Source organism: Vulpes vulpes, chromosome 9 (genome assembly GCF_048418805.1).
Source record: "Vulpes vulpes isolate BD-2025 chromosome 9, VulVul3, whole genome shotgun sequence".
Classification (NCBI taxonomy): Eukaryota; Metazoa; Chordata; class Mammalia; order Carnivora; family Canidae; genus Vulpes; species Vulpes vulpes.
In genome coordinates, this window is record NC_132788.1 from 50,810,628 (window position 1) to 50,837,299 (window position 26,672).

The 26,672-nt window shown below is 40.7% G+C and overlaps 1 protein-coding gene across 10 annotated transcripts in view; it reads right to left on the minus strand.

Moving 5' to 3' along the window:
* The window catches only part of LHFPL6 (LHFPL tetraspan subfamily member 6), a 249,939-nt gene that overhangs the window by 13,650 nt on the left and 209,617 nt on the right, over positions 1-26,672 (minus strand). For all 10 annotated transcript variants that reach the window (XM_072720088.1, XM_025996850.2, XM_072720084.1 and 7 more), the window contains one exon: positions 17,619-17,717. In XM_072720088.1, the coding sequence (XP_072576189.1) occupies positions 17,619-17,717 (99 nt within the window). The remainder of the gene's footprint in view (positions 1-17,618; positions 17,718-26,672) is intronic.

Sequence of the window (26,672 nt, forward strand, 5' to 3'; positions counted from 1 at the left end):
TCTTGCTTCTCTTGAATAAACTCCTTTATGTCTCTTCATATTCAGACCATCTTGTCTGCATACACATTAACAACAACAACAACAACAACAAAACCCCCAAAACAATCAAGAACAAAAAGAATCTGTCACAGGACCCATTCCATTTGCTCCTTTGTGAAGTGACCCAACAAAGGTGTCACTGGTGAAAAAAGAAACAAGTTTCAAACCTTCGGCCTAAAACATACAAAAGCTTTAATTCAAATGTTTAAAAGAACAAGTGGCTAAAATGATACCTTGTATGACTGAAAAGAGAAGAATGCACAAGCTTGGTTGTGGGGGTAAAAAATGGAGAAATAAAAAGACCTTGGAAGGGCAGCCCGGGTGGCTCAGCGGTTTAGCACCTCCTTCAGCCCAGGGCCTAATCCTGCAGACCCAGGATTGAGTCCCACGTCAGGCTCCCTGCATGGAGCCTGCTTCTCCCTCTGCCTGTGTCTCTGCCTCTCTCTCTCTGTGTCTCTCATGAATAAATAAATAAAATCTTAAAGAAAAAAAAAAAGACTGAGGAAGAAAGTACAGAAAGTATGCCTCTTTCTCAAGCTCCCATACTTGTAGTCCATCTATCATCACTTGAAGTATAAACTCACATTGCTTATCAGGGCTGTCCTGTATACAGCTGCAGGGATTTATTTATTTATTTATTTATTTATTTATTTATAGATTTATGCATTTATTTGAGAGAAAGAGAATGAGCAGGAGGGGCAGAGGGAGAGAGAGAATCTCCAGCAGACTCCCCACTGAGCACAGAGCCTGACGTGGGGCTCCATCTCACCACCCTGAGATTATGACTTGAATGGAAACCAAGAGTTGGATGCTTTACAGACAGCGCTACCCAGGCGATCAGGGGCCCCAGTTATATATTCTGTGTACCCCATGGGGATGCGCTCTATGGTTTCTGCAAGCAGATCTGGGGCACGCACACGCCCTGTTAGTACTTCCCCAAAAATAGATAATGGGGAGGTATGTGTAATGTGAGAATCCCTTAAATCCTAAGCACTGAATGTCCAAAACATCCTAGCAAGGGGTGGCCATGTTGACACCTCAAATACCAGAGCAGTACCACAGTGGGTGGGCACTGTGTTTCTCCTCAAGGACTGTGGCTTTTGACTCAAATAGAGTAGGCTGACTGTATCTATCTGTTCTCTCCCTCATTCCCAGGTTCAGGATATTGAAGGACCTGAACTCTCTGGAAATTGAATGATATCTCTTCCCCCAAACACAGAGCATGCCTCAATGAATAATGATCTAGCTCTGAGCACTGGAGTCACTTAAACAAAAAAGAGGAGGCAAGAAATGTCTTAACAGATCCTTCTATCTTCTTTGTTTACACTACTTTCTCCACAGAGTTAATCAGGATGTTAATAACCAGAATATAAAATGTAAATAAATAAATAAATAACCGAATCAGAACCTGAAGCCCCCCCCCCCCCCCCCCATGCACAAAAGATAAAATGCAGACATGTCCATTGGTAAGGACTGAGATACTTGAACCATGGCATTAGTAAGTATTTTCACCACCATGTGTGTCAAAGGGAATAGGGATTTACTCTCTGGAAAAGATAAGATAGGCATCTACAAAGAGCCCATAACAGCATCAGATCTAAGGAGATACTTTATGGGTAAGTTTGTTTTTTTTTAAAGATTTTATTTATTTATTCCTGAGAGACACACAGAGAGAGAGGCAGAGACACAGGCAGAGGGAGAAGCAGGCTCCATGCAGAAGCCTGATGCAGGACTCGATCCCTGGACTCCAGGATCATGCCCTGTGCTGAAGGCAGATGCCCAACCACTGAGCCACCCAGGTGTCCCTAAGTTTTGATAGGAAAATACATGTCAGCCTTGTAAATTTAGCCAGTCCAGCTTCATTCATTCTGCAGCCAGAGCAGAAGGAGTAGAGGAGAGGACCTTCCAGAGGAGTCCATGAGAGCCAATGACTGCAAGCCCTCTACTCAAATATGACTACAGGCCCTATAGGTCTCAGGTTGCCAGGGGAAAAAACCTTTCAGAATTACAAATTAATTCTATCTGATAGTATGCATTTCTCTTCTGGAATCCTACAAAACATGTGCTAAAGAGCCATCATTTTAACTTGCTCTGTTGTGTCTCCCTTGTCTCCATAGAAATGTTTTAGCTTGACCTATAGGGTGAGGAGCTGAAGAATAAAGAAGACTTTTGCTCAAGTGCTGTGTACTATCCCCCAACGGAAATGACCATCATCCACTGAGGGATTTCCCAGATAATACTTATCCGAGGTCTCATACTTATCTGAGCAGCACAGTTGCTCATTCTCAAAAGAGGTGGGCTCCCAGAATGGTAGCTAGACTTGATCTAAAGGTCAGTAGTCCAAGCCCAAATCATACATCAGGGACAAAAGATATTGCTATTTACTGTTATTACTATTACTTGTAAAATTTTCTTTCCTGAAATCTTAATATGTTTTAATATCATAATGTAGGTTTGGACAGCAAGTATTTTTTTTTTTTGAGCATCTGGAGAGTTTCAATACTACTTTGTGTTTGTTATTTTCCGAAATGGAAAGCCACAACACAGAAATAAAATCCAGAACAAGTAATACTCATTATGAAAAAAGCAAATAAATTCCATTTCTCTCATGCATAAGTCTACACTTAAAATATATCAATATAAGGGCTACAGATTAGATAATAGTATTACATCAGTGTTCATTTTCTAATTTTGGAAATTGTACTCTATGTAAAAGGACATTACTTTTAGGAATTATTCCCATATGTGTCTAGGGTTGGAGGGGCATCATATCTGAGATAGAAAGAGCAGGAGGGCGGGGGAGAATGATAAAGCAAATATGATAAAATGTAATATTAAGGGAATCTGGGGATCCCTGGGTGGCGCAGCGGTTTGGCGCCTGCCTTTGGCCCAGGGCACGATCCTGGAGACCCGGGATCGAATCCAACGTCGGGCTCCCGGTGCTTCTCCCTCTGCCTGTGTCTCTGCCTCTCTCTCTCTCTCTCTCTCTCTGTGACTATCATAAAAAAAAAAAAAAAAAAAGATTTATAAAAAAAAAATATTAAGGGAATCTGGATGATGAGTATATAAGAATTCTTTGTTCTATTTTTATAGCTCTTCTATAAATCTGAGCTCATGTCAAAATCAAAATCAAATGACTATAAAATTAACTATATATGTATAAGTATACATATATAAATACATATATATACACACACACATGCATAAAGATATAAAATGAGTGGGTGACTTTCATGCATGTAAATAGAGCAAGAACTCAATGAATATATTGGTCATGTGGCAGGCCAAGCAAGGAATCTGCATAATGGCAATTCTTGTGTAATTTGCCTCGTGAAAATATGCATCTACCCTCTTCCACTCCATTTGTGCATGTTGCTCTGCTGAGTACAGCATTCAGCAGGGTATCTGAGGAGTCCCTGCTCTCTAGCTGCATCCCAGGGGACAAAATCTCACCTGGTTCCCACCAACCACAGTCCACAACTCTCAACCGCAGCCAACAAAGCAAACAGCCTGCAAATTAAATTCACTCGCATAAAAAGGACATTTTAGCATGAATCATAAAATAGTATGAAATGTTAAATGAAGGGCCTATGTGTGCAGAATACAGGTGTCCAGGTGAGGAGGAAGTGGAGCACCAACTCCATCTGCTCCAGGACGCACCAGGCCAAGACCAGAGCGGCACTGATGCCTGATGCCTTTTCATCCACAAAGTGCCTCCAAGCTAGAGGTTGTATATAGTTTGCCATGGGAAACAACACTTCCCACTGAAATCCAGCCGATATACAGATTTTACATGAGCAAAGCATATGCTCCATAAGAAAAACCCACAGAAAGTTTATGTACCATCAAAGTCATCCCTGGCAAGTCAGGCTGTGAGTGCTTGAGGCAGAAGGACATGGCAGGAGGACGCAGGGTCAGGAGCAAGGAACTCAGCCTGAATGGGCAGAGGCTTTTCTACATTCGAAGCCTTGTCAAGAACCAGTGCATCACACCTCCATTGCTGTGTCCTCATGACTTTATCTTTTCTTTCCTCCTCCTCCTCCCGCCTAGCATATCACAGCATTACAGAGTAGGGACATTAGAGAAGGACCATCTAAGGCAAGGGTTGGCAACCTTTTTCTGGGAAGGGCCAGGTAGTAAATCTTTTAGGTCAAAAGCAGCCAGAGACACCAAGTAAGCACTCAAGCAGGCCTGCGTTCCAATAAAAGTTACTGAAAAACAAGCAGAATGGATTTGTCGTGTGGCATGCTCACACCCTTGACATCGGTCATCTCTTGTATTTTGCCAATGAGAATACTGTAGCTCGGGAGACAAAAGTCCCCTTCCCTAGTCTCTTGAATGTGTTTTCTTCAGTAGAAGAATTTTGAATTTCCAGGTTCCAATCTAAAGCAGGGTGCTGATGCTGGGTTATTCTTAACCAAAAATTTAGTCCTGGACTATCTGGGTAATAAGTATGTCCACCACATCATTACCTACCTGTACTTTAAAGTCAAATTCACAAAGCCAAAGCAAATAATTATAAAGTTGGGGGAGGGGGGGTACACCAACAATCTCTTTTACCAACAAACCAGTGGAACAGATGTACTTTGTGTCAATACAAATAAATCCTCAGTGTGAAAACAACTCTAGATCTCTAGATAAAAAATGAACAGATAGAATGTTGTGTACCCATTTAATGGAGGCCTAAAAAAGGAATGAAATTTGGCCACATGCTACAACATGGATGAGCTCTTTAGATACCATGCTAAGTGAAAGAAGGCAGATACAAAAGGACAAATACTGTAGGATTCCATGTATGTGAGGTACTTTCAATAGGCAAATTCATAGAACGGTGGCTACTAGGATCTGGCAGTTAGAGATAATGGAGAGTTATTGTTTACTGGATATAGATGCTGTTTAGGATGATGGAAGAGTTCTGGAAATAGGAAATAGTGATGATGGTTACACATTGTGAATGTACTTAATGCCATTGAGTTGCACACTTGGAAATGGTTGAAATGATAAATTTTATGTTACATACATTTTGGCACAGTGTAACAAAAAAGGAGCTGTGTTATGTGGAGGTACAGAACAGAGTAGAGATGGGTCAATCAGAGAAACAATCCTGGAAGATCAAAATAATAGACATTCAGGTGATTTTGCACAAGAAAGGTGGCTTCACTTCCTCTCACACCAAGACTGTCAGGCGTGTTTCCTGATCCTACCACACTAAGCCTGCTTATTGTTTTTCCTGCCCATCAGATCCATTCTGGGTCCTTCCTCTTAACCTCTCCACTGATTCAAGGTCCTGCATCGCCCCATCCTGAATTCTGGTAAAAACCATTTAACTGTGAAACAGGTCGCAAATATGCTCTGCCTATGTAGCAGGCCTGCGCCACAAAGGGATGTAAAAGAAAATAACTACTCTGGTGCTTCTAGAAATATAATCGAATTTCAGCTTAAGTGTCATAATAGTAGGGTAAGTGTATCTGAATTCTTATGATCACACCAATCAAATGGACCGCTGTTCTGCGTCCCGGTAATAATTTTGTTAAGATAAACATCTGCAAGATTTATACACAAAAAAAATGGTTTTCCCTCCGTCCTGCCTGGCCATCTGAGTCTCTTTAGCACAGAGACTTAATTTTATTAATCTTTGTTATTAATCTCTGCTCTTAGCACCAAATCCATCCTGAAAGTTTCACTAGAGATAATGCCACCGTTAAGGTGATAAGGTGCACACATTGGCTCTAGATACACAATGTACACTGGTGGCCTTTGTGATCATGCTGTCAAGTGACACAGAATCTGCTCTCCACGTGGGGGGAGGCTGAGGTCACCAGTGGTGTTTATTCAGCATATGGTGACAGAGTATCCTTCAGTTTCTGTCTATCGCTGCTGTTTATAAAGGCCGGAATGACCTGAAATTCAGCTCCTCTGACTCATAAATGGCCCCAAAAGATAGTGTGAAGGGACCTAGGCTCTCTCTGATTGCTAGTCTTCAGTGTAGCCTGCAGCTGCGGCCAATTTTCCAGTAAATCCACATGAAGAGTTGCCGCACTCCATTCTGATAGCATTTTATCTGCCCTCCTCTGTTGGTCAGGCTTCCCTTGCCATCAAGCAGCCTCTGAATAGCCTCTCTATATCCAGTTAAATGGAAATGGGCTGCAGCAAGCACGGCTTTGATCTTGGTTCTGCCCTCCCTCTAAGAGGTTTTCCTGGATGATCCCTCCTTATGTGTCAGGTGGTGGCTGCTTGGGGACAAGCCTAATCCAATTTGGTCAAGCACAACCTTGAGACTTTCTGGTAAATTACAGCAAATGTTGAAAAAGTGTGAGGGATGGTGTCTGGTAACCACTCTCCTACAACCTCATTTCCAGTTTAGAATGAAAACAAGTCTCAGACCAAATGCTGCTACACATAGAGATGTTCAAGAAACAGTTATCAAAAAGCAGACACAATTCAGGTCATCAGCCTTTTCTGGAAGCTAGTCAAAGCCTAGCTAGCTCTCTATCCTTTAAGTGTTTGGAAATACCACTTTCCATGAGGGAACCACTGGAGCGATGTTTTAGGGCAGGATTTGGTTCCCTTTGGCAACAAACAACCAGAAATCCTCCACATAAATACTGGAAATTGAGCTTTTTAGGGATGATCAAGCCTTGGCTGCCATTCCTAAGGGCAGCAAACACATAGCTGGAATGCTTTAGTGAAGTTGTACCAGTTGTTAAAAATCCTAAAATATGTACCTCTGGGTACTAGTGGGTAAACATCCACTTCTCCAAGTTCCCCAAGTGTCCTTTCTCTGCCTCTGAGAACTCTAGAGAATGCTTGCCTCATGTTCCAGCAACCAAAGAGTTAGTGCCTGGCAGAGCAGGGTCCCTAGGGAGTCTGCTCTAGTGCTGTGACCAGGATGTGTTTTAGTTTGGATTGGTTACGGCCTACGAAAAATTGGCTGCTAGATATTTTTCATATCACTGGGACTTAGAATAATGGCTGTATGCATGGATGGATGTTTCCATCCCTTCACACAAGGATAGGGAGTATCTTTAACTCTTTGGGTTAATCCACAATCCTGAATGTCTTTAATCTCATTGGTAGAAACCCATTTTTAACATTTATCATGTTAATTAGTAAGATATTAACTCCACCAATAAAAATCCATTTCTGACATGGCTACACTAATAGCAAAGCTTCTGGTTTTGGTTGAGATACGGATAACAGAGCACTGTGCTAGCAGCCTTGAGTATCTGTTCTGAAGGATGCACCTGAGTTGTGACTTCTCCTAGCTGATACACATCTCACTCTTTTTATCCCAAAGCATTTTCAAATGAATCACAGGCATTATGACAGTGATGTCAAGAACTATCAAGAGTCTGAGATTTTACTCTACTTGCAAGCTAGCAAATTAAACTGCCACAATTTCACAGATGCTAGAAAACCCAGGAGACTCCCAAGTCAGAGATGGAGGTGTACATCACTCACAGCACAGGAAGCAGCTTGAGCTTCACATTTGCACCCATCCCCTTGCCTCCCACATTGCACGGGGGCTGATGTGGCAAACTCAGTGAGTTTGGGCCACAGTTGAGGAATCCCATGCTTAGGGAACCCCAGTTTCTTAAAATAGGCTGCAAACAAATCTGCCCAAATTTTGCCCCAGAAGGAGACATTATCTTCATTACACTAAACAAGAAACAAACTTGTCCTCTGCTCCAGAACGATTCAATACCTTCCAAGGCTGCTCATTATACAAACATCTTTGACAAGATAGTTCAGAACCAAAAGCTCTTGGGACACGCCGAAGAGCTGTCTCCTGATAATGGCACCAATGAAACGGGCTAGCAGTCTAAGTGGAAACATATTCAATTCACTAGGAAGGTTGAACACTCATTTTTACAATATGATTTCAAAGTAGAATTGGTATATGGGAGCATCTATTTGCAATAATGCTTATTGTAAGTACAATGCTTCCCCTACAACATCCCTCTGACAAACACCTCCACAGGTAATGAAATCAAGTCAAAAGGGTTCAGTGGCTCTCTAGTTTCCTGGGATGGTGTGTGTGTGTGTGTGTGTGTGTGTGTGTGTGTGATATTTGAGGATTGTTTGGCAGGGAAAGTCTAGAGATCAAGTTTCTCAGCTTCCTAATGTCACACTTCCAACTGTGGTTTAGCAGAGATTCTAAGTCTTCAGGTGTCAGGAATGTATTTGAATACTGTATGAAAGCTATGGATAAATTCTCCAGAAAACAGCATGTACACATAGCCATATAAAATTTGCACATTAATTTCAGTGGGGTCAGAAATCTCTGAAGCCTATTAATAGACTTTGGACCCTCGAATGATCTGAATATATCAATCCCCAGAACAAGGCTTATTGAAACACTGAACTCATTTACCAGTGTCATCAAAATATCCAGTTGCCAAACCAAAGTAGCTTACTATCCAGATATCATGTAGCTGATATTCTTGGTTATCCAAAACATGACCCCAAATCAGGAAATAAGGAAAAATAAAACTGCCCAGAGCATACAAAAATCAGTACTTCAAAGATACATGGTGCACAGAAATAGAGCTGAACTGTGTTCAGAGAAAACAGGAGAGCACCAGGTGGAGGGGCAGAGGTTGAGAGTATCTTAAGTCAATTCTGCACTGAACACAGAGCCCAATGTAGGGCTCCATCTTGCAACCCTGAGATCAGGACCTGAGCCTAAACCAAGAGTTGGATGCATAACCAACTGAACCACCCAGGTGCCCTGGACTGTATTCCTTGAAAAGCATGATTTAAAGGTGGTTTATTATGATTAAGTTAGAAAGCATACAAACCAGATGTGAAGAAATGAGAGAAATGCATGATTAATAACTGCAGTGAATAATTGCTGACAGTGGGACATAAAACTTTCGCAAAACAACAAAAAGCTAGAAAGAACTCAATTTTTTCACTCTTGGTTATTTGGTTATTTAGTGTAAAGTTAAATCATTCTACAAAGGCCCATGACTCTTAGGAATGACTCTGTCTGAGTCATGAGACCACAATCGCTAATGATTTTTTTTTAAAAGGCTTTTTTATGTTTCATGTATTCTGGCTAAATGAAGGATTCTGGCTATGATACATCTACATCCTCAAACTGTTTCAACTTGATTAAAATAGGAAATATGTTGACCTTTCAGGCAGGAAGGAAGAACTAATGGTTACTGTAGGTCTTCCATGTTTAAAGGGCCCTGCACTCTCATCACATTTACTCCTTTCAATGGGCCTGTGAAATAGGGATTGTCATTCCCTTTTAGAGAAATTCTGAGAGGCCAAATAACCTGTCCAGAATCAACCAGCTAGAAGAGAGTGAAACTGGGATTGAAACCAGTCCGTGCTTTTCCCATTAACTATTCCGTTGAGGGGGGAAATTCATTACTCTGGAATAATCCATTCACATGGAATTTCATGAAAAGATCTCATAAATGAGTTTTGCTCTACAAATTCTCTACATTAATTAGTTTTTGTCAACATTCCAACAGGTTAAAAATCAGATTAGAAGTCAGTTCAGTCTTTTGATGACTTTGTTATGCTTTTGGTCTTATTCTAAAACACTTTTGATGCATTGTTAATCAATAATGCTTACATGTAGTCATTTCTTAACAGAAGACCCACTAACAGAGGCAAAATACACAGGTTACAGAACACATGAGTTCTCAATTCTGGGGCAGAAATATTTCTCCTGAGATTAAGAACCATAACATCAAGATTTGAAAGAACTCTAACATTCATGTACACAAATCTCCCAGCAACAACACTGGAAGGTCTTTCTTCAGTGTTCCTATTTAATAAGAGAATGTTCTAAGAAATCTGTGACAAATCTCTCAACTATAATCCCTTTGAGGGCAGGGAGCAAGTAGAGGACTGACTTCTCAAGTGGGCTGCATTAATTACATTATCGAAAGGGGTGCACTTCGGTATGATAGGAGGGGATAGGCTCTTCTTCCCAATTAGCAGATTATTCTCCAAATCCTTAACTACCAAGAAATTTTAATAAAATCTGCAGATTTATTCAAGATGATGTTCATATAGCCAATTTACGTTAATTGCTCTTTCTTTCTTAGAGACATCATTGATAGAGTCAGGGGAACAAAGTTCATTCCTGAAAGAGGATCCAAAACATCAAAAACAGTTAAATTCGTGCTTTTCTATTGCCAGATTAATATCTGAGTGGAACATACTAAGAGATAGTTAAGAGCACCTAATACAAAAGAATAATTAGAATGGCCAGTTTAATTTCCTAAATTCCTTAAATACACTATATCTAAAATAGCATGCCATTCAGGTGTATCTTTTTTGTTTTGTTTTTAAAGGGGATAACACTGAAACAATTAATAATCTTTAAAAGGGAGACCATCCTATTCTTCTCAATAGTGTGATGGCCATATCTTAAGAAATATGATTTCCCACAAGTTTTTAAGGAGAATTATCTTCTTCTACAATCACTGAGTTCCACGGCTGCACATCACTATAAGCCACTGAATTAGGTTTTAAGAAGGCTTAATACAGGTTTGAGGATGATCCTGCTCTGAAATAACCAAACGATAAAAGATATAGACGGAAAAAATTTAGAGCTATTTCTTTTTCCTCTATAAGGGCATTTTGTTCTTTAAACTATGACCCTGAACTTGATTTTTTTTTTTTCTGGGAGATGGTTAAGCCATATTCCTTTAGAAAGTAATGCCATAATTCTCACCAGGATATCCTAGCCAAGTATCTACAGAAACATAAATGGTGGCTTCCTTTTTTAGAGGTCAAAAATTAGCGATAGGATTTCTTCCTTCCTTCCCTTTCATTCTCTTTCCTTTTCTTGTTTCTCTTTTTCCTCTCTCTTCCCTCCATCTCACACCTTCCCTTTCTCCCTTCTTTAAACCATTCCGTAGATGGCAGATATGTGACATGCATAAGAGTCATGTTTATCTTAATTCATTATTTCATCCTAAGGATGTGCCAAAAACATGCTTAATAAATATCTCTTGAATAATAAATCTGTTGAGTACTTCTCTGGGCCAAACACTGAGATAGACACTGAAGTTGCAAAATTCCTGTCCCATGGGTTCATCTGGAACTTACAAAGATGTGTTTAGGGAAGCAGACGGAGTTGGATCTATGATTATATAGAAGGGGTACTTTTCCTAAAGCAGAACTAGAGGCATTTACTAAGCTATAATTCAAAGTGGATATGTGCATGGTCTACTCTTGTTGTCATGGTCCCACTGGTATTCACGGCCCTGAATTGAGTTGGTTCTTCTCACTTTCTAGAATGAATGCAGAAAACTCTTCTTCTCATGAAAAGAGGTCCCTAAGAAGGCTGAGCAACCAGCACAGATGATTGTTTTTCCCTTGGAAAAAAGTGCCTGGATGCTGCTCCATAAGTTCATTACTGGCCACACGGAGCTTCCTCTGCCTCTGGAACTTTCCAACATCACCTGGAGTCACAGTCACATTCCAGAGTGTTCCCCTGAGTCCCCATGGGCCTACTCAGTTTGGGGCTTGGTTTAGTGCCCAGCGGCCTCTCCATTTTCCTGTCATCCTCCTGCACTAGCATGCTACATGAGGGAACACAGGCTCCTCTTGGACCTTCCAAATGGCTTCTAGCAACCTGGACAAATTAGATTTGAAAGGAGAGAAAACATGAATCAGGAGTCAAAGAGATGTGTCCAAAGACATGTGACAAGGTCACAGATTAGAGTAGAAGAGATTTCTTCACTGGATTGAAAGTTTGGAAGAAACAGACTTCTCATCTTTTTCAACACTGAGAGGCTCTGAGTTGCAGAGTTTATGGTACTGTTCTTGAGAAGCCATGAGCATAATTTCAAGAACAGGAAACATGATGGCTTCTTAATCAAATTAAATAGCAAAAATGAAAGCAATAATTACTCAAATTTAGTTGGCAAATTAGCAAGGCAAATTAGTTGAAACACTACTTTTGATCATAAGGATATAATTAGAAAAGTTGGGTGGATGAGAATATCTCTGAGGCATGAATTAAATCAATTGGACAACCTGATTATAAAGACCTTATGCTTAATGTGTAAATCCAAACTTACTGTTATGAAATGAAATGTAAAGGGAAGAAAAAAGATGAGTCAACAAATATTTATCAAAAATGGTCCTGTACAAATAACGTGAATGATAACAGCAAATATCTACTAGATTTTTATTATGTGAAGATACTGTGCTATATACTACATATAATTCTTATCATTTGTATTGTTTTGTTCTCTTAAAAAGCAATAAATAAATTTAGGATTGTTAACACTTGCACAGCATGAGCCATTACTGACCCTTAGCCTACAACCACAGGCTTCATGATGGAAGGAGCACAGGGCAGCATGGCCAACAACAAAAGAGAGAAGAGAGAGAGAGAGAGATGTTTTTTCTGTTCTTAGCCTTATCTTCCACTTACAAATGCCACTGCTTCTCAGTAAGATGGGCTTCTATTAAACTCTGAACACATCCATGCTCCACCATAAGAAGCCAATTTGTACATGGTTTCCCCTGACAGCAGCAATTCATCCAAGTTGGTCGACTTAGACTGGGGAGTGAGACTTTTATTCCATTACTGGGACTAGGGGAAAACACCCTCTCTTATTTGACATGAACAAGCTACGAGCGCCAAATGCAATCATCTATGAGAAGAAAACTAGCCTCAAGATGGAGCCAAACTTACGATGGTGGGGCCAGGGTTGGAGAAGAATCTGTAAGTGGAAGGTCTCTGGTTCAGGAAAAACCTGGGCCCTGGACAACATTTATGAGCCCCTGGATCAGTCAAATCTGCAGCTCACCTTAGCTCTGGCCTTCCTATAATAAAAGATTGTAAATATCTTCTTTGTTTCATCTAGTTGGAATCAGATCTTTGTAACCTAAAGCTAAAGCTCCTTGATTTATGAAAGGATTTATGAAAATGAATGTTAAATTAAATTCTAGCAACCACAAAAAAATAACTTTGTCTACAGAGCACAAAGTGATGGTTGTCAGAGGGGAGGGGATTTGGGGATGGGCAAAAGGGGTGGTTAGGAGTGGGAGGTACATCTTCCAATTATGGGATGAATAAGACGTGGGAATAAAAGGCACAGCATAGAGATTATAGTCAATGACACTGTAACAGTGTTGTATGGTGACAGATGGTAACTACACTCGTGGTGAGCACAGCATTATATATAGAGATGTTGAATTACTATCTTGTACACCTGAAACTAATGTAACATTGTATGTCAACTCAAATAATTTTTTAAAAAATCATTTTCTATATAAATTAGGTAATTTTGTTTCAAAGCATGGCTGCTGATCCCTTGCACCTGAATCACCTGGGATACTTGTTTAAAACACAAATGAGACAAACAAGTCTGCCTCTGATTTTAATGCTAAAGGTTGAAAGCTACTGTCAAGGCAAGCTGTACAATTTTGGTTGGGTAATTTAGGAATTCATTATGTAGCTTGCTTGTACTCATTTCCCTGGTTTAAAAATACGTGTATTCAAACATGCTCCTGGCTTCTCCATAAATAAGAATGATCCAAAGGTAAACAGTAACCATCTTGGATTTGTAAAAGTGAGTATTTTTTTTGAATTGCTGCAAAGCTTTGCACTTTGTAACAGTAACATGCTTGAGAAATAATCAATAGCCTTATAAAATTGTTTTCAAGGCACACATAAAAAAAAGTCTCCCAAATCTCCTTGCTAAGGAAAACGGCATTTTAAAAACTAGATTCTATTACATTCCTACCACAGTACATTGAAACCACAAATGTGAGTTTCTATGAAATCTGTTTCTTGCCTCACTACTACTTATGTGTTTGGACTCAGTTTAAATATTCTTCCCCTGGGAGGCCCTTCCTACGTTCCTTCCCCAGCCAGTATTTCTACCTCCTCCAGTATGGCCTACCTCTTCCTACTTGGGCTCTTTCCTGGTTCTCGTTCCTGCCCACCATGCAACCTAAAACACACCCATACTCACCCTTTATCTACCTAAACCCTTTACAGGCTTGAAGGCTCAGCTAAAAATAATACTTCCTTAGGAAGCCCTCAGAGGAGGTCAAGTCCCCTTGAACTGTGATACAGCAACTAAATAAAATAGCAGTCAGGCTGCATTTAGCTGCTGGTAGAAGAGATGCCTGTAAAGGTACCCAACAAGGAAATGAATTACTATGTCTCAGCAAGGTTGAAAATTCTTAGGCAAGGTCTGCTTCACCAGGTGGCTGAGCCTCAGCTGGTTGCTCTACCCAGCCCTATCCCTGGAGGCTGCTCCCTCCTGCCATTCTACCCGTCAGAGGCAGCTGCCGGAGGAAGGGGGATCATGGCACCAGAAGGTGCCTTCCCCTTAGGTATGTGATTCCCCTTTTCCCCAAAAGTCTCTGGACACAACTCCTTAGTAATCACTGGTCCAAATGGGCTTAAGCCTTCTCATCCCAAGCTAGTGTTAAGAAGTAAGACGACCAAGTTTAATTTAGAGAGTTTGCCACCCATTCACAACACGGCGCAACGAGGAAGGTATAGCATGTATACAGCATCCCAGGATAACTGGATGTGGCTGCTCAGTCTAGTCTCGGCCCTAGGTCCAGACTGGCTGTCCCCGTGGCTGAAGGGATCAACAAATGAGCATATCTGAAAAGAACTTGTTTCTGGAGCATCAGGGGTATGCTTTGGTGGAAATTGGGGGTCTTCCCCCAATAGTCCCACCACCTGTTTTTGTAAATAAAATTTTAGGGAACTCAGTCACACCCATTATTCATGGAGTGTTTCTCCTGCTACCACTGCAGAACTGAAGAGTTGCAACAGAGACCACATAGCTCCAAAAGCTGAAAACAGTCCCTGGCCTGCTCTTCAAAGAGACGTTTCTCGGCCTCTGGCTTAGAATGACCAACCAGAACGAAACAATATTAGCAAGGCAGCCACACTGTCCGTGGCAATGCCTGACATTCTTCAGTTCTAACACCCAACCTGTGGATGTTGCTTCTTGAACATCTGTCTGCCTTGCTGGTTCTTTAGTTCCCTGAGGGCAGTGGCCGTGCTGATGCCATCCCCCTAGCACCAGCACAGGGCCCGGCAGCCTGTGCGTGCCTTGTGAATACCTGCTGGCTGGGTAACTGAATGAACACACTCCTTAAAATAACCTTCCATGCAAAAAAGAAAAGCGATGTTTTCTTTCAGGGTGTGTTTTAGAGAAAGTAACATTTCAGTAACGGGACGCCAAGAAAGTGACTCATGACCCACAATAAGGAGAGCGTGAATTTTAACGTTAACATTCCCCAACCTTTGAAAGGAAAATGTGCTGCCCACACTGTCTCCTTTGAGAGGTGGCAGCAATGCGCTCCTGTTCTCAGAAGCGGTGCAGGCAGTGTGTGTGGTAACCAGCACGCATGCCAGGAAAGCTGGGGCCCCAGCGCATCCTTACTGAGAGCGCTCCCCCTAAAGAGCCTGCTGGGGCTCCCAGCTCCAGTCCTAGGCTCAACCAAGTTAGCCCTGTTTTCTGTGACTTTATTCATTCACTGAAGTTCAGCCTTCATCAGTGTTCAGAGGAATGGTAACAATTTTTTAGAGAGAAAACAAGCAGTTTTGTAGGATGGTTTTATAGGACCTAGAACTCATCTTATCTGTAGACGACATCAGTTTTGTTTTTTTTCCCCTCATCACCCAACTAAAAGAAACTTAAAAATAAACAGGAAAAATTAAAACACCATGATTTTTAAATTGTTAAAATGGTTTAGTAAGTTCAATAACATAAGAAATTATTACCACCAGAAGAGAGGCAAGCTCTTTTTTTTTTTTAAGCTTGAATTTCAAATTTTTAATCCACAATGCAATAAACGATTGGGATGCCATAATGAAAATTGTGAAAACAGGATACAGGTTTCATTATAACCTGCTAATTAATATAGCAACACACAATAGTAAGAGATCATCAAGAACAGTATCATAGTGAAGTTGAGGCATGTGTGAAACAGCCAAGTATGTCCCAAACACCAGAGAAAGAAAGATGCCAAACACCGTGTTAAAATATTTCCCCTGGGCACAGTTTGCTTTCCAAAAACAAAGCAAAACAAAAAACAGAAAAACCAACAAACAAGCAAACAAACAAAAACCAAGCTGACACTCAGTTTTGTGCCAGCATTTTCCCCTTCTCTGCATTTACGGCAATCATACGCTACATGGAAAACTAACGGGAAGGCCTTAGCCTCAGCAAGGAGGGCAGAAGGGCAGTCAGACATCTCTTGTCTTTTTAAATCAATGCACATCAGTGGTATTAAATGTACTGGCTTCTCCACCCAAGGAACTAGTATTATTTTCGGGGAAGCAGGGTGTTTGTCATCCAGAGTCAAACAAAAATTGCTTTGTTTTCAAATTCACAGAACTTTGATACAGCACCACATCTGTCCATGTTTCTCAGTGTCTGACAGAAGTTTTTTTCACAGAAGTTCTGACACCAAACTTGGAAATGATTTGGGATATAATACTGACATTAGACCAACTCCCTCAAACATTTCTTCTTAGAATGAAGTATTCAATGGAAAACGTGAATCTTTAAGTTAATAACTCACTACACACTTCAGGTCAAAAACTTAATCTGTCTGTCCTTATATGAGGGGAAAGTGTATTTGCTATCACTTGGCAGTAGTCTTCGATGTAGTAACACCAATTCCAGGGAAAAAAGTCCTCAGGAGATAATTCAATAAAGAAAAGACTTACTTTCATTAAATTTCTCATTATAATGTGCCTTAAAATAACAGAAACTGGAAAAGATGAATTACCCAACAAGAAAGAAATAAGGAAGTGTTTAAATAAATGTAGGTTTATCAATCAAGCGAAAAATAAATCAATTAGTATGAGTCATAATGATGCAAACCATGTAGTACCATGCAACCTTTTTTTTTTTAGATTGCTGAGTAGAACACACTATGGCTACAAGTGAAAATATCCGAAATTTCCTAATTAGTACACAGAAAACTGAAGTCCGTGAGGTTCCCTTCATCAGTGTGTGAGCTTCTGACTACTTGATAACATCTCTCCCTGCTTCCCGCATCACCAAGGTCTCCCAGAGGGACTTTTCAGATTGCTCCCTGGTGCTTTTGCTGTTTGGTACTCTCACTTGCCAGGTGCTTCTGTGTACTGCCCGACAACCCACGTGTATCACTGTGTTCAATACCCAGTCCCTCCACAAAGTTGTCTGTTATTACTCTGGAGTGAGATCGCTTTGGATTTCTTAGCTCTTGGTGAGTTTGTTTGCTTTATCTCCTCATGCAGCCTGTAAATTCCACAGAATTATTTTTAGCATGTGCAATAAGTAATAAACACATGATTTGGGACGAATTGATCAATGAATATAAACTGTTCAGAGCAGGGCCGATTTCTTATCTTTGTGTCTACAATACTCCTCTCAGCCCAGGCAAACAATAGGTTGCTAATAACTTCACGAAACAAACAGGTAAACGAAGGTATGCGCGTTGTGACCCATGACCACTGGCTGCAATACACCGTATGGTTCTCTTCCTTATGTCTCTTCCACATTCCACTGCTATGAAAGGTCAGGTAAGGTTCTTCTCTAAAAGAAGTACCATCAATGAAAAAAACTTACCCAGGTCAAACTGGCCAGAGACGTAGCCACAAGTCTGCCGGACTTCCTCACTGTCCCAGCCCAAGGGGTAGAGGGCACAGCCAGCGCCGATCAGCAGGCCTGCGAAGAGATAAGCCAAGAGGGCGTTAGCAGTATTCTTCTGCATCTCTAGAGAAAGCAAGCAGCAGGGAGGAGGAGGGATCCGTATTAGCAATATAACAAAAGAGCATGGTGCTTGTTTTTTAGAAGGCACCGGCCAGGGCTCATGTGAGCAATCCAAGGTCAGTCTGATTCCATGAACAATTTCAAGTCTGCCTGAAAGAAAAGAAAAAACAAAAAACTGACAGCTCAGTTTGGTGCCAACTTTGCCTTTTAAAGTACTAAAAGCCTTGCAAATCCTGTTTAGGAAATATGATTCCGAAGTTTTTTAAATCACTTTTGTAAAAATCCAACCAATTCCACCATCAATCCGTATTAACAAGTAAATCAAGAGCAAGCAAAAGTGCCTAATGGGTTATGCTTCATCATGCATTAGATTTTTTTTTCCAATTTAAGAATCAAAATGGAATGTTTCAGTATCATTCCATTTTACCAGGGGCAGAGAAAACATAAAGATTTTCATGAACCACTTTGGCTATTAGATCTATTAACTGTACCACCTGCTATTATACTCTGTTGAAAAGAGAGGGTTCATTCATCTCAGAAATACTCTAGAAGACAGACACTTATATAATTGAAGTCCTCCTTGCAGCTCAGACCAAAAGTTTTGATGATTGAAATGAAGAAGTTGGCGGTGTTACTTTAATATAAATGAAGTTATCGGGCAGCCTGGTGGCTCAGGCAGTTTAGCGCCGCCTTTGGTCCAGGGCCTGATCCTGGAGACCCAGGATCGAGTCCCACGTCGGGCTCCCTGCATGGAGCCTGCTTCTCCCTCTGCCTGTGTCTCTGCCTCTCCCTCTCTCTCTCTCTGTGTGTGTGTGTGTCTCATGAATAAATAAATAGAATCTTAAAAAAATAAATGAAGTTATCAAGGCAGCACACTGTGGGCTGACAGCTTTTGATTAGCCCATCTTCAGTTTCGTATCAAAGCCTAAAACCAGTTGATAAGAAGCTGAATGAGGCTTAAGCACTCAACACCAGAATCTAAGGGCTAATCAGAAAGTAACATCTTGTCATATCAGTGAGCCAGTACTGTCATCATCTGTAAGTCCCACAAGTGTGGGGAGTCAGCAGGACCACTGCACACATATCTGATAAGAACACCAGCCCTGTCTGAGAGGATGTGCATTGTATGGTGCTGGATGATGAGAGAGCCCCTGAAATGAAAAAAATCCACTAACGTGGTAACAGAGAGGAAGAATGACAGGGGGCCAAGTGCCTCTAGAAGATTTCCAATATTTCTGTATTAAGTTCCTGTCCATTCCCTTTTGCTTCTGCCCCTTCCCCTAGCAGATGACTCAAGCATATAGCCCATACATGTAAGTAGTCTGTTTCTTTTCTTTAAAAAAAAAAAAAGAAAAAAAGGGCAGCCTGGTTGGCTCATCGGTTTAGCACTACCTTCAACCCAGGACGTGATCCTGGAGACTCGGGATCGAGTCCCACATCGGGCTCCCTACATGGAGCCTGCTTCTCCCTCTGCCTGTGTGTGTGTGGGGGTGTGGGTCTCTCATGAATAAATAAATAAAACCTTTTAAAATTTATTTATTTATTTATTTATTTATTTATTTATTTATTTATTTATTTATAAATTTATGTGAGCCTGATGTGGGATCACAACCTGAGCCAAAGACAGATCTCAACCACTGAACCACCCAGGTGCCCCAGTAGTCTGTTCTTTACAGGCACCTAAGGAGGAACTGCTTTCCAAACCATCTCCAACCTCTATGGTGTGGAGAAAAATCCCCTGTGAACTGACACAAATGTCTCACCTTCCAGTCTGTCCCTTGGTCAATGGTAAAACCACCATTTAATGCAGAGGGGCTGTGATCTGAGGGAGTACCTACAAAGAATCACTGAAGGTGCAAATTATGAATTCCAGGAAGCCTCCTACGCAATTGCATAAATATGAATTGTGTCGAGGCTGAAGAATAACCCAGAAAGCAACAATATAAGGTTTTGCTGACTAAACAAATGTCCCCCAGTGACTGGTTTCCTTAAGTTCTTCCCCTTAGGACAAAACTTGCAGCACTCTGAAGACAACTTTAACAATGCCAGTGTTATCCACCATCATGTAAAAAGATGATGAGGAGCCAAAGTTTATGTAAACTGAATTCCATGAAGGTTTAATAAATAATGTGGTCTCATTTTCATAATACTCAGCTCTTAAATTAATAAATAACACCACTTTTTGAGAACTTGTGAGCAGTTTTTTAATGATGACAAATGCAGAAAGATAGAAAAAAAAATTCAAATGTAAGAAAAAATGAAAAATAGTAACATGTAAACCATCAGTTTTCTTGGGGGGCCTGGGTGGCTTGGTTGGTGAAGCATCCAACTTTTGGTTTTGGCTAAGACCGTGATCTCAGGATGGTGCCATCAAGCCCCACATCAGGCTCTGCACTCTGTCTCTCCCTCTCCCTTTACTCCTCCCCACACTTACGCATGCAGTCTCTCCCTCTCTCATGTAAATAAATAAAATCTTTAGAAAAAACAGACCATCAGTTTTCTCTTTTTCTGACAAGCAACCAAATGATAAATAGTCTTGTTCACTAATATCCTTTTTAATATGTGTCACATATTCACAAAAGTGGCTGTTTGGTCCCGTATGATGCCAGGCACTTTGGGAAACAAAACAGAAAGGAACTTATATATGGAGCAAGTTGATCTGTGGTTCTTTCTTCTTCTTTTTTTTTAAAGATTTTATTTATTTATTCATGAGAGACACAGAGAGAGGCAGAGAGAGAAGCAGGCTCCCTGCAGGGAGCCTGATGTGAGACTCGATCCCAGGACCACAGGATCATGCCCTGAGCCGAAGGCAGATGCTCAACCACTGAGCCACCCAGGTGCCCAATCTGTGGTTTTCTAAGCTGTAGAATGCTTGGCAGTCAGGATTCTTTTGTAGAATGTTGGGGTTTTTTGTGACACAATGAAATGTAGATTCAAGCATAGAAATTAAGAACAATTTTATACATAAGAAATTTTGTTAAGTGTATGATTATTATTATTATTTTTTATTTATTTATGATAGTCACACACACACAGAGAGAGAGAGAGAGAGAGAGAGGCAGAGACACAGGCAGAGGGAGAAGCAGGCTCCATGCACCGGGAGCCCGTCGTGGGACTCGATCCCGGGTCTCCAGGATCGCGCCCTGGGCCAAAGGCAGGCGCCAAACCGCTGCACCACCCAGGGATACCGTGTATGATTATTTTTAAAAAGTACCATAGACATAGCTCACATTAAAAAAAAAAAAAGTGTTAGGGGAGGGCAACTAGCTTATCTGGATTTTTGTATTAACATTTTTACAGCCTTTGTTTTGTCCTCTGCTAATGTTTGCTAGAGTACTGCAGATTATAAAGGTCTGAGAAACATTTCTGGGAGAAGAATATATGTTGCAAACTGATCAGTCTAATTGGCTGTTGCAATCTTAGGTTCCACAGGTAAATACCGGTGGCCTCTCACTACCTTTCTGCTGTTGTACTCTTTGGAGAAAGTAAGTCTTAGACTAAATTCAGGGAAATATACAGCGATGTTTATTAGTCAGCTGGCCAAAAAGCAGTCAGATGATCAATTCTGTAAACTCAGTAAAAACCCTCCTCCCCAAATCCATCACACAGTCATTTTAACAAGCACCTTCAACATACCATAAATACAACAAATATTCAACTGGCAAGTTCAGGACACTTCGGGGCAGATCAGGCAGTGTCTTCCATTTAAAGGAATGGGAGAGGGGGCACAGGACCAAAGAGAGTTTAGATCTGCACTGCCCAAAGCAGGAGCCATCAGCTCCCTGTAGCAAACTTAAGTTTACTAAAAATTAGGCTAAAGATTCATTTCTTTAATTGCTCCAGCCACATTTCAAGTGCCTGACAGCCACAGGGTGCTTTGGGCTACCATACCGGACCTGGCAAAGAGACCGTTTTCACCGTTGCAGACAGTGCCATTGGAGAAGGTTATTGTAGACCATCAAGATGGTGCTGGGCTGGACAGATTCTTACGCCCTCAGCCAGATACTGCTCGGTAATCAAAATAATCACTACTTTTAGATACTTTCTACGTGGGGCTAGAGATCAGGAAACTACATTTCAAATCTCTTCTGCTGGCAGAAATTCTGGTTCATGTCCTGTCAATGAGAAGTTTTCGTGTGGAATTTAGAAGGTAAAAGAGAGAAATAAACCAATTCCCTGTTGGCAGCTGCCACCGGGGCATGCCTTTTCACAGACAGTAGACATAAGATTTGGGGAGTAACTTCCAGGCAGCCTCCTCACCCACTAGGGGCAAATCATCAGCTGTAGCTTCTTCCTGCCCCTGCATTTCCTGATTTCCCAAATTCTTCATTCTTTTACATGTAGCTGTTCAGTTTCCCCAGCACCATTTATTAAAGAGACTGTTTTTTCCCTATTGTATATTTTTGCCACCTTTGTCATAGATCAATTGACCATTTACGCATGGACTTATTTCTGGTCTCTGTATTCTATTCTATTGAGCTATGTGTCTATTTTCATGCCAGTACCATACTGTTTTGATTGCTATAGTTTTGTAGTATAGTTTGAAATCAGCAAGTGTGATACCTCTAGCTTTGTTCTTCCTTCTCAAGATTGCCTTGGCTATTTGGGGTCTTTTGTGATTCCATAAATATTTTAGGATTCTTTGTTCTAGTTCTGTGAAAAATGCCACTGGTATTCTGATGGGAATTGCAATGAACTAGTAGATTGCTTTGTGTAGTATGGATATTTAGCAATATTAATTCTTCCAATCCATAGGCACAGTATATCTTTCCACTTGTGCTATCTTCAATTTCTTTCATCAGTGTCATAGTTTTCAGAGTATCGGTCTTTCACCTCCTTGACTAAATTAATCCTAGATATTTTATTATTTTTGGTGCAGTTGTAAATGGGATTGTTTTCTTAATTTCTCCTTCTGACAGACTGCTATTAGTATATAGAAATACAACATATTTCTGTTTGTTAGCATCTTGCAACTTTACTTAATTCATTTGTTAGTTTTAATAGTTTTTTGGTGGAGTGTTTATGGTTTTCTGTATACAGTATCACGTCATCTGAAAGTAGAGACAGGCTTACTTCTTCCTTTCCAATTTCAATCTCTTTTATTTCCATTTCTTGCCTGGTTACTGTGTCTAGGACTTCCAATACTATGTAGAATGAAAGTGGGGAGAGTGGGCATCCTTGTCTTGTTGCTGATCTTAAAGGAAAATCTTTCAGCCTTTTGCCATTGAGTACGATGTTAGTTGTGGTTTTATCATATATGCCATTTACCATGTTGAGGTATGTTCCTTCTATACTCATTTTGTTGAGAATTTTTACCAAAAAATGAATGTTGAATTTTGTCAAATGCTTTTTCTGCATCTATGGAAATGATCATATGATATTTATCCTTGGTTTTATTAATGTGATGTATCACATTCATATGGGGTACCACACGGATTGATTTGCAGATGCAAATCCACTGTGCATCCTTAGAATAAATCTCACTTGATTGTGGTATATAACCCTTTTAATGTATCTTTGAAGGCAGTTTCCTAATAATTTGTTTTTCCATCTATGTTCATCAGTAAAACTAGCCTATAGTTTTCTCTTTTTTTTTTGTGGCATTTCTGTTTGGTTTTAGCATCAGGATAATCCTGGTCTCATCAAATGAATTTGGAAGCATTCCTTCCTGTTAATTTTTTTTGGAATAATAGAGAAAGATAGGCACTAACTCTACTTTAAATGTTTGGTGGATTCACCTGAAAGATATCCGGTCCTGGGATATTGTACTTTTAGGGATTTTTAAATTATTAATTCAATTTTAGTACGTATAATAGATCTATTCAGACTTTCTATTTTCTTCATACTTTTGTGTGAAACTTGTATATTTCTAGGAATTTATCGGTGACTGGTTTATTGGTGATGAACTTCGTTAGCGTTTGCTTATCTAGGAAACTCTTTATCTTTCCTTCAATTCTGAACACTTTCATGTGGATCTCTCTGGATTCATCTTGTTTTGGACTCTTTTTGTCTCCTGGACCTAGATGTCTGTTTCCTTCCCCCAGTTAGGGAAATTCTTAGCCATTATTTCTTCAAATATATTCTTTGACCTGTTGTCTTTCTTGTCCTGGGATCCCAATGGTGCAAATGTTAGTATACTTGATATTGCCTTAAGGGAGTCTCTTAAACATTTCTCATTTTTTTAAAAGTCTTTTTTTCTTCTGTTCTGGTTGACTGATTTCCACTCATTTGTCTTGACCCGTTTTTCTGCATCATCTAATCTACTATTGATTCCCTCTAGTTTATTTTTCATTTAGTTATTATATTCTTTAGCTCTGACTAGTTCTTTCTTACATTTCTCAACTTTTTGCTGAAGCCCTCATTGAGTTTCTCCAGTCTTTTCCCTAGTTTAATAACTGTCTTTATGATCATGACTTTGAACTCTTTATCAGATAAATGATCTCCATTTCAAGAAGGTTGGATTCTGGGGTTTTATCTCGCTCTTTTGTTTGAAACATACTCCTTTATCTTATTTTGTTTGACTTTTTGTGTTTGTTTCTATGACAATGACTTAGGCAGAACAGTTACCTCTCCCAGTCTTAAAGGAGTGGCCTTGTGTAGGGACATTCCCTGTGTAGACTATATGTGCCTAGTGGCTTTGGCAAGCTGGCTGGAGATGGAACAGGCACAGGCAAGTGGGTGAAGGGTCCCAGAGTAAGAGGGCAGGGTTCCCTTGACAGGAAGTTTAGAGCTGGAGAGAGTAACAGGGCCACCTTGATAGGACGGCTGAAGCTGGGCTGGATATGGGAGTAGGGGCTTCTGGTGTGCCTCACCAGGGCCACTCCATAGAATGGCTGGAGGTAATGTAAGCCAGGGACCCAGGGCTTAACAGACTAGCAGGTCAGCTAGAGTGTTGGACCCTGCCTCTGCCCATGTGATCAAGGTGAAGGAGGCGATGTGAAAAATGGTACTCACTGGTCTTCCAACTCTGGAGACAGTTCCAGCAGTTCCTCTCCTGTTTGGCGGGTGCTGTAAGGTTAGTAAATGGATTCCCTTCACTTATAGTCTGGTTGCCCTTTTAAATCACTATTTTTTGCTGTGCCCTGACATAGGAGTCTGCCCATAGGGCCCTTGGTGATACTCCTCAGGGACCCTGTGGGTCACTGAGTCAGAGGTGGGGTTTCTGTAATTGCAGTGTCTCTGTCTCTCCTACATGTGGTCTTTCTATCACTTGTTGTGCAGAAGCTGTTCAATCAGCCTTCAGTTCTTCTTGAGGAGATGTATATGTCTGTGTAGATTTGGTGTACTGGTGGGAGGAAGTGAGTTCAGGGTCTTCCTATGCTGCCACCTTGGACCCGCCCCCAAGAACATCTTTTTAAAGGAAGAAATCTGTCATTTTTCACTTTTAGCCCTGTTAAACCTTAGACCATGTTGTAGAAATTAACATTTCATGGAAGAGCAGTCTGAAAATCCCTGAATTAGAAACATCCTAGTTGTTGACTGCTGAAATGGGGCTCAGAGAATATTCTGGAACTTGAGGTGATTGCCCAAATGATATCTTCGTAACCTAATAGGTTTTTAATAGCTCTAGTCCCCTAGTTTACTCCTGAGGAGCAAACAGCTCAGTGAGAATCTCTGGCTCACAAACTTTTATATCTACATGGATTTTCTTTATTAGATTTATAAATCTGATGGTTTATAAACTCCATGAGCTTAATTATGTGGTATTCTCACCACATTCCTTTGTCACTACCATAAGAGATGTCATGAAAAAAATAGTCACATTATCACATTTTGGGAAAATCTGTACGTATAGGAGTGGAAGTGAGGGAAGACACTGTGAAGCAAAGCAACGACCTGAGGAAGGTGGTAAATGAGGTGAAGGGAATAGTGGAGGAGGTCTGAGATCATTTGCAACTACAGGCTCCTTTGTAATTAAGAAGTAATCTATTTTTGCAATCCTAAGGACTTTGTACTTTAAAGGAGTCATGAGTAAATCACAAATTGGTGTAAAGTACCTCAATCATCAGTCTTCACCTGGCACCTAGTTGAAATCCGCTATCGGGGGCAACAGACCATGAAAAAGGTCACTGTGTAGGACGTCTTAGAAATGTAGAGAGATGTTGCTTCCCCAAAATAATGAAAATAATAATTCAAGAAATGACTCAATAAATTCTGGTTGTTGTTTTCTTTTTTTAAGGTTTTATTTATTCATGAGAGACACACACAGAGAGAGGCAGAGACACAGGCAGAGGGAGAAGCAGGCTGCCAATGGGATGCCTGATGTGGGACTGGATCCCAAGACCCCAGGATCATGACCTGATCAGAAATAAAAAAAAATTCCATTTCAAGAACTCATTGACCAAGATGCCATTCCAACCTTAATACCCTAGCGTTTGGTCTCACTCTGTTCAAGACAATTCCAGTAGTTAAAGAGCCAGGTTGGTGGAATGACGTCTAAGAAGAAGCCAGTGTTAATGGAGAACAGAGAGCGCAGATAAATGCAAAGATGCAAGCACTCGGGAGCTGTGCTGCGAGGCTGTATTATAAAAGACATCTACCTTTATCACCAAAGGGACTCCTGCACCAAGTGGATACACTCTCTTTGCCCCTGGACTACCTTTGGGAGAGTGCCCACTGGAAACTCCATTCCTTTTCACACAATGCTGGAAATATCTGCCATGATACTAATTATTTCTTAGAATTCAAGTGTGAAGTATGAAGCTCATAAAGAACTCAGTGGTCAAAGTAAGAACCAGATGCTGGCAATTTTCCCTTCTGCAAAACTCTTTTTATTCAAAGTCGGTGCTTAACACGTAGCCAGAGGAATATTAACATAACAATTCGGCTCCTGCCAAGAAGGCAAAACAAACCTCTCCTCAACCAATGCCAATTACTCTCCACAGGTGGTAAGAACAGAGTCCTCATGTG